The sequence below is a fragment of the Mytilus californianus genome, unplaced genomic scaffold, assembly GCF_021869535.1.
Source record: "Mytilus californianus isolate M0D057914Y unplaced genomic scaffold, xbMytCali1.0.p SCAF_5, whole genome shotgun sequence".
In the NCBI taxonomy this organism is placed as follows: domain Eukaryota; kingdom Metazoa; phylum Mollusca; class Bivalvia; order Mytilida; family Mytilidae; genus Mytilus; species Mytilus californianus.
In genome coordinates this window covers 50,032,963-50,045,738 of record NW_026262701.1, presented here as the reverse complement: position 1 = coordinate 50,045,738, position 12,776 = coordinate 50,032,963, and the positions used below count along the sequence as shown (strand labels likewise).

The 12,776-nt window shown below is 31.0% G+C and overlaps 1 protein-coding gene across 1 annotated transcript in view; it reads right to left on the bottom strand.

The window, feature by feature from the left end:
* Window positions 1-3,239: 3,239 nt before the first annotated feature.
* Window positions 3,240-12,776, bottom strand: part of LOC127702426 (macrophage mannose receptor 1-like) — a 149,272-nt gene continuing 139,735 nt past the window's right edge. The window contains exons 42-44 of the mRNA XM_052206624.1: window positions 11,050-11,097; window positions 6,129-6,239; window positions 3,240-4,751 (exon numbers count right to left, since the gene is read on the bottom strand). Of these exons, the coding sequence (XP_052062584.1) occupies window positions 4,504-4,751; window positions 6,129-6,239; window positions 11,050-11,097 (407 nt within the window). The 3' untranslated portion in view covers window positions 3,240-4,503. The remainder of the gene's footprint in view (window positions 4,752-6,128; window positions 6,240-11,049; window positions 11,098-12,776) is intronic.

Here is a 12,776-nt window from a genome sequence, read left to right as displayed (position 1 = left end):
AAAGTCATGACATCCAGTCTTTTGCTGTTCCAATTACAATGATATATTTTCATATAATTACAAAAGATTTGAATGCCTTCAATGATTTTTGCAATTACAAATAAGCCAAACCGGATCTTTCACGATCATAAAAAAGTGGTTCCGATCTTTCACGATCATAGATATCACACTTTCAGATTAAGCTACTACAAAATAATTTTATGAACCATTTGAAACATTAATATAGTACGACAATATTCAAAGAGCAGTAATTTATTCATTCATATGATGAAACAAACTTGTTTGTTTACATTTTTTATATCATTGAAATGATACAAAGCAATCTGCCTTTATAGATTTGTAAAAACGGTTATCTTTTAAACTGATTTTCAGATACTTGTCATAATGAAGAACTATTTTGAGAGACTTTTTGTTCTTCCAGATTTGTCCTTATAAATTGACATCTTATATAATCTATCGTCCTTGAATGTGTTTTCTCGAGAAGATTTCCTTCACGATCTTATACCATATCTTTCACAATCCTATCGCAATACTTGATTACCATTACTTATTCTTTCACAATCATTTTTCTCGATATACTGACTGACAGCCTTTTGATAGTTTTAACTCACTGAATACTTAAACTCATAAAACGAAAAAAAAAAAAGGTTGACAATGCCATGGCAAAAATCGAAAAACAACAAAACGACAAACAGTATACAAAACACAACATAGAAACTATAAACCGTTGGTTTTCCCGTTTGAATGGTTTTACACTAGTTATTTTTGGGGACCTTTATATTTATAGCTTGCTGTTCGGTGTGAGCCAAGGCTCCGTGTTGAAGACCGTACTTTGACCTATAATGGTTTACTTTTATGAATTTTGACTTGGATGGAGAGATGTCTCATTGGCACTCATACCACATCTTCTTATATCTATATATAGACTGAGCCAAACGAACCCCACCAAAAACTGAGGGTGATTACAGGTGCTTCGGAAGGGTAAGCAAATCTTGCTCCATATGTGGGTCCCGTCGTGTTGCTCGTGCAAGTACAAACCCGGTAATAAGTCTAATGCGGTAGGTCACACAAGAGGAGAAGAGGACCGAATTGTGGTTTCGACAATATGAACATATCTGACATCTGTCAAAACAGACATTCCAAAACTGAGCAATCATTTAAACAGTTTAAACAAATTTTGAGCATCATATTATTAAGTGAATTCCCTCTATCTCTTAATAATGAAACAATTCAGATTATTCTATATTTGAAAAATTTAACATACTAGAACTTTTTTCTAATGCACATCTTTTAATGTATTTTTCATTATTAGCATGTGGCATCTTTTGGAAAATAATTACTTCGTTTGCCTCTTTGTACACATATACAAGTTTTCATTGGAGTGCAAGATTTTGACAATACAATTTCAGTTTTTATTGTAAAAAAGTATGCCCTCTTCCAATTAAAAAGAGCAAATCACACACTGATAGAAAATGATAAAGTGGGGAGAAAATCATGAAAGATTCGGTTCAGGTTGGGATTTCCAATAACAAAATCAGAAACTGCAACAAGACATATATACGTCATATATTTGCATTCAACCTAATATAAAAGTCAATTGATTGTCTTTTTTTTAAGAGTTTCTTTCATTTATATAAGGGTTCAGCATTTATATTATTGTAGATATCCTTTTAAATGCATATATGACTGTCTGTTATGAATCAATATTACAATTGCGTTACGGAGAAAGGGTTATGTCCTATTAATTCATAACCCATAATTTAAATGCTGATGCTTTGGTCTTTGAAAAACTACAAGGAAAGCTACATTTTAAAATGTTTTGCAATAATGCTATCGGTGGCAAAAAAAAGTTCAAATTATTTTCTATTTAAACTAAATTTATTTGTATAAGAGAGATGCTTCAAATAAAAAAAAAATACATAACCTTGCAATTTTTTTTTATGTTTACCATTGCTTTGATAGTTTGGCTTCTAATCTAGTCTTATATCTGACCCATTAATATTGAAAATTGAGGCATTAATTAGCAAATTACTTTCACACTCAATATGTAAAAACCAATTTAGACTGAAATTATGTAATTCGAACAGAAACTAGAAAAAAAAACTAGATCTTAAAATACCATTGGAAACCGTTTTCAGATTAAAGAACATAACTACCACACATGGAAACTAATTATAATGTTAAGACTGAAGGTAATTGGTTTTTTTTATTAGTATTGGTAAAGTATTCCATTAAGATCGACTAAGCACCTACTTTTTCATCGATTAAACTAATCTTATTCTAAGAGACTTGTTTTAAGGGATATGTCTCTTTAATTAATAGAAGCAGAATTATTAGAAGAATGCATACGCTCTCTGATAATTGGAACTAGAGGCTCTAAAAAAATAACCTAGGTTTATGTGCATGATCAACAATGGACTCTCTCCAACATTGTAGATCAGAATAGAATTCATGACAAAACATTTTTTTTTGTTGATCTTGTATTGCTGATCATTTTTTCTGTTTAGTTTCTCTCTATCTTCTTTAATTTGTGCTCAAAACACAAAAGAGGGTAAAACAATCCTCATTTGGAGGCAATTGCTCCTATGAAGAATGACAGTCTACTAACTATATCGGCAAAATTTGACTTCCTTGTGGATCTTGTCTTGCTGTTTTTTATGATTCATAGAAACAGCTGTATTGTCAAAATGTCAACAGGAAGTTCAAATTGAAGGGAGAACATTTTGGTAGGAACATGTACTCAAATTAGTATTGTTAAATCTTGATATATTTTGGTTGCAATAATTCAAATATTATAAAAGTATCACACACAATCTTTACCAGACTTAAAAGCTACATATAGGATTACCTTAAAAGGCTTCACTAGTATATGAAAAGTACATTCAAGTTTTTTTATATTAGTATAAAAAACAATTTAGTTTTTTATATTAATATAAAAACTGGTTGGACATCTATAATTTCAACTGGAACTTTAAAAAATATTTTGGGACCCAGCTGGTCCCTTGAGAAAACAAGATAAGTTTTGTCCCTTACAGTGATGGTAAAACACCTTAACCTAATATGGAAAGGTAGACTTGGGGTCTAATGAATGGACACACAGACTAGAAAACATACCAGTAACGCCCCCCTTTAATAGTAAATGGGGCATAAAACTTTACCTCTAACAGTCAAATTGGAGTAAATGTTTCATTTTTTTATGAATTTATCATATCAATAATTTATGCATGAAATAAACAAAGAACATATAATCCTTTAATAGCGTTGACATGAATTCATAAGGAACAGTAAAACCCTGTGGTATATGACCTGAAAACAAAATACACCTATGATAACAAACATAAATTCATAAGGAATTGTAAGACCCTGTGGTATATGACCTGAAAACAAAATACACTTATGATAACAAACATAAATTCATAAGGAATAGTAAGAACCTGTTGTATATGACCTGAAAACAAAATATACTTATGATTACAGTCAATAACACTTTGTGTTAATGACATAAAGCCACAATACGTAGTCTATTTGTAAAAACAGTGATCTCCGAACTATTCCAATTACAAATTGTAAACCCCCCCCCCCCCCTCAAACAAAACCAACAAAACAAAACAAAAACAAACTGAAAACAATTAATATCTCCTCTTTATACTTTATAAAAAGCTTAAAATTTGTTAAGCATGATTGAAATTTCAAACTACTGAGCTTACAGTTCAAATGCATTATATTTGATCACGATTACTACCAATCTAATGCATAGAGACGTTGGTCTTCAATTTAAGTTTTTAAACCATCAAAATGGATATCTTATTGCTAGTGAGGATTGAAGGGTAAATATTGCATTCATTTTGAAGTAGGAACTAAAAACTCTACATTTCATTTTATTAATAATTGGAATGCATCCTTTGTTTATAATTATGGACAAAGGAAGTTATCTCAAATTTTGATGTAAAGAATGTTGCGCTCAATGCACTTTGCTTTATTTTTTAATTTCTGAACAGTAGTAATAAATTCCTGATAATAAAACAAGCCAACAAGCCTTATGATTGCATGAATGACTCCAAAAATAGAATTTCAGAATGCCTTACTCTTTTTCGATTATAGAAAATTCAGAATAAGAAGCAGATATGATTGTTTACCAAAAAATGAAACGTAATTTACTATGTATGATTTACTTTAATTTGTTGACCCTTGACCTGTCATCATTTTCATGATATCAATGTATACACTTTTTCTAGATGACTTTACAGTTGAGAATTATAAGTTTGCCCTTCACATGAATAATGTTGATTTGTATTAGTATTTATGCATGATACATCTTTTACGTGATCAAGAAATATTCTTATATATCGGTTGTTTTTTTTCTTTTAAATAAAATCTCTGACAGAAACTCAATCAAAGGCTAGTTCTAAAGTCACCAATAGCTAAACATTGTCAACAGACTCGAGTTTTGATAATCCTAATTGACAAAGAGTGACATAGAACATATATAAAGTAATCTAAAAATCACAAAGGATCTGCCCCACATATTTTCACAATAGAACCAATAGCATTTGGATCATCTTCATTATTTTCTTCTGATGTTTTTAGATACAAGGCATTTGCAAAACTGTGGGTTTTAGGTTTATATGAGTCATTCTGTCTATTGAATCTTATGATAAATAAAATGGCTGCCACTATTACAAAACATCCCAAAATACCAATTAGAATTCCAATTATTTGTCCTGTTGTTAAACCTGTGGTTACTCCTGAAACTGAAAAAAAAAAATGAAAATGAAAAATATGATATAAAAAATTCTTCTTTACAGTAAATTTCTATAAGTAAAGAAATCGTATTGATCGATGCGAGGACGTAAAGATTGCTTTTATTTTCAGTCAGGAACTAAAAACTGAACATTGTATTGCATTTAAAGGCAATACTATGAATGGAGATATCTTTCTTTGTCCATTATTGTATCAAAATATTTGAGTCATAAGGTGTACTTATTGCATATAACTGACGTTTGCTTGTTTATTATGTGAACAATGTAGCTGTTACATAAACAAACTGGTTACACTGATTTTTATTCATCCTTTTGTTACCTGTTCCGTGATGGATCATAATTTGATTAGCTAATAATTACAGATTCTTCTTCTCTCATAAAGAATAAACAAATGTATTCATTTTATGGTCTTCCAAGCAATTTCATTGTTTTTTTGTATATACTCAAACAGATAAGTTGTAACAGTAGTTTCATGAAATTCTTTGATTGCAATAACTAGTTTAAACTAAAATTCAAATGTATAATATCTACACAAGAAAGATTTGATACTTAAATGCTGTAACAGAATTTACTGTAAACTACCATAAAGAATAATTAACCTGAGTAAACATATCTCATGTTATATTGATGACACGTTATAAGGTTAAGTAAATTTATATTTAATTCTAAATCACTGAAAATTAGTGATGCATAAGATACAGTACTAGTGCAAATTCAGTAGTTTTTGCCTGCATTTATTAATGCAATCGTTGAACAGACAAAGATAAGAGACTAGTTATTGTGATTTCAAGAATGCTGCATATAATAATGCTATCAAGATTTTAAAACTTGAGTTTTTATTATTACCAAACCTATATCCCGACGCAATTATCCAAATAATAAAAATATCCCAAAAATGTCTGATTTTACAGTCCTGTTTATCTTGTTCTCATTTAATTTGCTGAATGGATAAAAAGGGTTGAATGATTGAGCTGTATGATAAAACTCTGATTTCCTTGAAGATAAATTAAGACTATGTTTGGTTCAAACTTCTGAGGAAATCTTTAAAAAGAAAACAGACTATGAACAATTTGGCCAATGTACAACAATTTTTCACACACAAAACCTTTAAGACATTAGAGCAAACATTGTTAATACTAAGGGGAGGAAAATCTCAAAAGGAGATAACCCTTCTAAATCAGTAATGTGTCTGTAATAGCCAGTTTCAACAAGGTTTTTTATGCTTTCATGTGAAACAGTATTTCTAACATTCTGTGTTAATAGAAGCTTAGAATATATGTGAAGATATATAAAATGTATGTCCCTTCTAACCTAAGTCTACCTACTTAAACAATGAATTAATGAAATCTATCATTCATGATTAAATACCTCTTTTTTGACTGACAAATTCATCATCTCTTGGTTTTGCTACAAGTGGTGTTGTAGTTGTTGGTAAATATGTATTTGTTACTTCAGTTGTTTCTATGGCAACAGTGTTTCCTGAAATGAAAGAAAATCATTATAATAAAATAAGTCTACAATTTCTGCCATGATGACATAGGAAACTGACATGGCCTTATTCAAGTTTGCCATCTCCTGGGTAAAGATAAGAACTAGGGTTCCACAAACATTGATAACCAATGATTACAAAGTTTGCATTACCGTATGTTCCAAAATTCTTTAAAAAAACTGATATGATTATTCCAAGAAAAGATATCTAAAGTTCATGTTAACATCACATTTGATGAAAAGATATCTTAAGTTTTTGTCAACATCACAACTGCCTTACTTTTATTCAAACATGTTCTAAACTTGAATAAAAGTAGAAATTGAGTAAACTTCAATGAGACAGAAAATGGACAAACTAAAAAAAAACGTCTTGAGGTCAATATAAGGTATTCAATAAAAGCCAAAATGTGTATAAATATTTCAAGCTGTTAAATGTACCCATGAGACAGAAATCAGGCATAACAAAAACAAAAGGCTTCAATAACAGATAAATGTGTTTAAAATATTTCAAGCTGTGAATTGTACCCATAAAACAGGAACCAGGCATAACAAAAAAAAAAACTCTAAACATCTTAGTCAATTTAAGGTCTTCAATAACAGTCAGATGTGTATAAAATAATTCAAGCTGTTAAGTGCTTTGAGTTAAGAAATAAACTTACTGGAAATGTTTTTTATGAACCAAAACAAATGTTGCCCTTCATTCCCAAAAAGTGATTTCTAAACTATCTATGATATGACCCTCCTGAGAACAACATCTATGTTTCACTAGAAAATTCTTGTCATGACAATTAAGAAAATATATGGTTTAGAAATTGTATAAAAGCTTAAAATTTGCAGTTTTTATAGCAACTAAAAAGTGTCTACCTTACCTAAAATGTGACTTGACAACTGTAACAATAGAATATAAGCTGTACACAAATTACAGAAGAGGAAGTGGAATCTAAATTTAATAGGATTGTTTATAAGTATGCTTGGGTAAGAATTTTTTAATGAATCGCAAAATGTGGAATGCAATACTAAGTTGTCACAGTACTCTAAAACGGCAAAGCTGAACAGCTTAGACACTAGCATGATTTTTACACTGTTTTTTAAAAACTTTTGGCTACCATTCCTCATTTATGTCTTTTTTTAAATACCCCTTTCCGTATTTATAGTTTTTTTAATTTCTCTGTTTTGTAGATGCTGCATAGAATATGATGTAATTTGTATATGCTGAATGGAATATCATGGTTTTTTGTAGATACTGCATAGAATATTATGTTTTTTTTGTAGATACTGCATAGAATATCGTGTTAGTACAAATTTGAAATAGGTTTCAATTTGGAACTTTTTCACTACCTGTTTTTCTAAAAAATAATAACTTTTGAAATAAGAGGATCATGAGAGCCTAATATCACTCACCTGTAATTTCAGTTTTAGGCATTTGACTTATTTGTATATCTGAATTTGCTGAACAATTTTATCATTACACTTTCTCTCTTTCAATAATAATATTAAAGATAATACATATTCCAAAACTGTAAAATTTCCTAAAAATTAACTATTTCTGGACAGTAACCTAACATTAAGTTGTCCTATTGGTCTCATTACTTGACAGGTAGATCTTAACATGTTCACCTATGTCAGTTTTGTTCTTACTGCTTTAGTTTAAGTGATGAAAGCCAGAAACTTCATTTCACCCCTATGTTCTTTTGTAAGAAATTGCCGCCATGTGTTTGAATGGATCAAATACCCGAATACAATCTATAAACTAGATACCCTAAGGAACAGTATTTGGCCAAGTAGTTTCAGAGAAGAAGATTGTTGAAAAAGTAATAAGACTTTTACATAAAATGTTTAAAAAAAACGTTTTAAGGGCAATAACTCCTAAAGGGGTTGACTTATTTGTAGATCTTACTTAGCTGAACATTTATTGCCATTTACACTTTCTCTCTATTTATTATAGTATTAAAGAAAATAACCAAAAACAGTAAAATTTAATAAAAATAAACTATTTCCAACAGTAACCAAACAATGGGTTGTCAAAATTAATAATAGATAGAACATGACCCTATTATTACTCCCTTTCACGTTTGCTATAACTGCTGTAGTTTTTTTTAGATATAAGCCAAAAACTGATTTTGTCCCTTATGTTCTATTTTAAGCCATGGCCGCAATGTTTGTTGATGGATCAAAACATCGGATACATTTTATAAACTTAACACCCTAAGGAACATTCAGTTAAAGTTTTAAAGTATTTGGCACAGTAGTTTCAGAGTAGAAGATTTTTTAAAAAGTAATAGACTTGCACGAAAAAATGTAAACAAGAGGCTCTCAAGAGCCTGAATCGCTCACCTGTAATTTTTTCCATAAATCTTTCATCAATGATTATTTTTGCTTTTCAATATATATTAATGAGTGGCTTAAAAATGCCATTTAAATCTTTGCATCTGTCATATTTTCTTAAAAGTAAAATAATGCATTTTACCCCCATGTTCAATTTTAGCCATAGTGGCTATGTTTCTTGAAGTACAAGAAAATAAAATACAAAATTTAAACAAGATACTCTGAAACTCATTCAGCCCAAGTTTGGCTGAAATTGGTTTAGCAGTTTCAAAGGAGAAGATTTTTTAAAGTAAGCAAATTAGATTAGATAAACAAATTGTGAAAAATTGTCTTTAAAGGACAATTACTCTTTAAGGAGTCAATTGACAATTTTGGCCATATAAAAACTCATTTGTAGATCTTACTTTGCTGAACATTTTTGCTGTTTACCGTTTATCTTTATCTGTAATAATATTTAAGATAATAACCGAAAACAGCAAAATTTCCTTAAAATCATCAATTCAGGAGCAATAACCTAAAAATCAGATACCCGATTTGGCTGATAATTTCAGGGCGGGTAGACCTTGACCTAATGAATACTTTAACTTCTTGTCTGATTTGCTCTAAATGCTTTAGTTTTTGAGATATAAGTCAAAAACTGCATTTTATCCCATGTTCTATTTTTAGCCATGGCAGCCATGTTTTTTGACAAAACAGAAACTAAAACACAAACTTTATTTTAAATAATCTAAGAATCATTCAGTTTAAGTTTGGTTGGAATTGGTTCAGTAGTTTCAGAGAAGAAGATTTTAAAAAGTTAGAAAAAATGATAAACAAATTGTGTAAAATTGACCTTAGTGGCAATAATTCCTTAAGGGGTTAATTGAAAATTTTGGTCATACTAACTTATTTGGAGATCTTACTTTGCTGAACATTTTTGCTGTTTACAGTATATCTTTATCTATAATAATATTCAAGATAATAACCAAAAACTTCAAAATTTCCTTATAATTACCATTTTAGTGGCAGCAACCCAACAATGGGTTGTTAGGTTCATCTGAAAATTTCAGGGCTGATAGAACTTGACTTATTTAACATTTTTACCTTATTCAAATTTGCCCTAGATGCTTTAATTTTGGTTTTTGAAATATAAACCAAAAACTGCATTTTACCCCTATGTCCTATTTTTTGCCATGGCGGCCATGTTTTCTGACGAAATAAAAAATAAAACACAAACTTTATTTTAGATACACTAAGGAGCTTTCAGCTTAACTTTGGTTGGAATTGGTTCAGTAGTTTCAGAGGAGAAGATGTTTGAAATAGATTACACCGGACGGACGACGCCGGACAACGACGGACGCCAAGTGATGGCAAAAGCTAACCGGCGAGCTAAAAATAAATGTTTCAAGGGCAATAACCCCTTGTGACTGAGGAGTCAATTGACTATTTTGATTATTTGACTTATTTGTAGATCTTACTTAGCTAAACATTTTTGCCATTTACACTTTCTTTCTATCTATTATAATATTTAAGATAACAACCAAAAACAGTATAATTTCTTAAAAATAAACTATTTCGGACAGTAACCCTTGGTGGTCCAATTGGGTCTGAAAATTTCATAGCAGATGAGTCTTGACTTATTCATCACTTTAACTGCTGTCACTTTAACTGCTGTCACTTTTGCTCTAACTGTAATAGTTTTTGAGATAAAAGCCAAAAACTGCATTTGACCCCTATGTTCTATTTTTAGCCATGGCGCCATGTTTGTTAATGGATCAAAACTTCAGATAAAATTTACAAAACAGTTACCCTAAGGAACATTCATTTAAAGTTAAGAAGTATTAGGCCCATTAGTTACTGAGGAGAAGAATTTTTTAAAGTTAGAAAACATGATGAACAAATTGTGTAAAATTGTCTTTAAAGGGCAATAACTCCTTAAGGGATCAATTGACAATTTTGTACATATAACGTTTTTGTAGATCTGACTTTGCTTAACATTTTTGCTGTTTACAGTTTATCTTTATCTATAATAATATTCAAGATAATAACCAAAAAAATGCAAAATTTCCTTAAAATTACCAATTTAGTGGCAGCAACCCAACAATGGGTTGTTTGGTTCGTCTGAAAATTTCAAGACTGATAGATCTTGACCTATAAAACATTTAACCCTGTCAGATTTGTTCTAAATGCTTTAGTTTTTGAGATATAACTGCATTAGACCCTATGTTCTATTTTTAGCCATGGCGGCCATGTTTGTTGATATATCAAAGCTTCTGATCAAAAAATTATAAACTAAATACCCTAAGGAACATTCAGTTAAATTTTGAAGGTATTTGGCCTTGTAGTTTCAGAGAAGAAGATTCTTGAAATAGTTTACGAAAACAAAGACGACGACGACACACGCCAAGTGATTGCATATGCTCACATGGGGCGCTTTGGGCCGGGTGAGCTAAAAAATGTACAGGCTTGAAAAAATGTTTAACAGATAAAATCTAACCTGCTTTTGTTGTAGCTGTAGTGGCGATTGGTGGTGTAACTGCTCTATCTGAAAAATAAAGACAACAGTAGTATACCGCTTTCGAAATTCATAAATCGATTGAGAAAAAAACAAATTCGGGGTTACAAATTAAAACTGAGGGAAACACATTAAATATAAGAGGAGAAGTACGACACAACAGAAACACAACACTAAAATGTAACAAACACAGAAACGAACTATAATATAACAATGGCCATTTTCCTGACTTGGTACAGGACATTTCAAGAAAAAAATGGTGGGTTGAACCTGGTTTTGTGGCTATCCAAACCTCCCGTTTTATGGCAATGTTAAATATAACATTAAAATGACAACATTACATGACAGGACTAATATACTAATACAAATAAATGGGAGAACATATAGGACAGAGAAACATACGAACAGCTAACAAAAGGTGCCAGGTTTAAAATTTAATACGCAAGACGCGCGTTTAGTCCACACAAGACTAACCAGTGACGCTCAGATAAAAAAGTTGATCGATCTATCAAAAAATATTTATTACAAACATTATCTACCAATCAGAAGAGCACAGGATTTCAGTGTTATACAGAAAGCTCTCCCCTAAATTGGCGGTCCCTGATGACGTATGTTTATTTACTGAATTTACCCCTATAAGGGACCTTTTTTCCTCATTTCCAATGTTTCCTCATTTCCAGATGTTTAGGCAATCTGGACTTCTTCAATCAGATCGTTGTTGAGGAAACCATTTTTCACTTTATCATTTCGGCTGTCTTCTTTTCAGATTTGAAATATTCAGGTCAAGAACAGCTGACAGATAAGTCGATTGTTGACTTATTTTTACACAACCAATTTATTAGTTCGAGATACAACTTTGATATTAGTTCACAACTTGTACCATTCTGGAAGGAGGGATGTTTCCTTAAATTTCCTCATTACTTGTATTAGTTTCCTTTGAAACGCCCGTTCATATTTGACTTGACCCCAGATTTACCCTCTTAATATCTTCTTCCTTTCTATGTTTATCTAGGTATAACCAAAACGATATACACGGTTTCTATCAAACGGTTACTATTGTAAACAACTAAACTTAAATACAATAAGTCACAATGCAATAATCCTATAACATCATCTCTACAATATCTTGTTATGCACTAATCCTCAACAATAATCTTATAACATTATCTCTGCAATATCTTGTTATGCAATAATCTCCAGCAATAATCCTATAATATTATCTCTGCAGTCTCTTGTTGTGCAAGGGGCCTCGGTGGCTGAGTGGTCTAAGTAGTTACTACTGTTATCACTAGCCAGTCAACACCGAGGTTGTGAGTTCGAACCCCGCTCGTGCGGGTGCACTCGACTCCAATCTTAATTTACTAGGATTGTCAGTTTTCCTATCGAAGGTCGGTGGTTTTCTCCGGGCACTCCGGCTTCCTCCACCAATAAAAACTGGCCGCCACGAAATAGCCCAAAAGCGGTGCTTAAAAGTGGCGTTAAAACACAAAAAATCAAATCAAATCTTGTTGTGCAATAATCCTCAGCAATAATCCTATAATAGTATCTCTGCAATGTCTTGTTATGCAATAATCCTCAGCAATAATCGTATAATGTTATATCTGCAATATCTTGTTATTCAATAAGCAATTGTAATTCAGCACATACATATTTATTATAAACTAGGTGGAACTGTGAACTAAAACTTATGTCTCGTTTTCTTCTATATG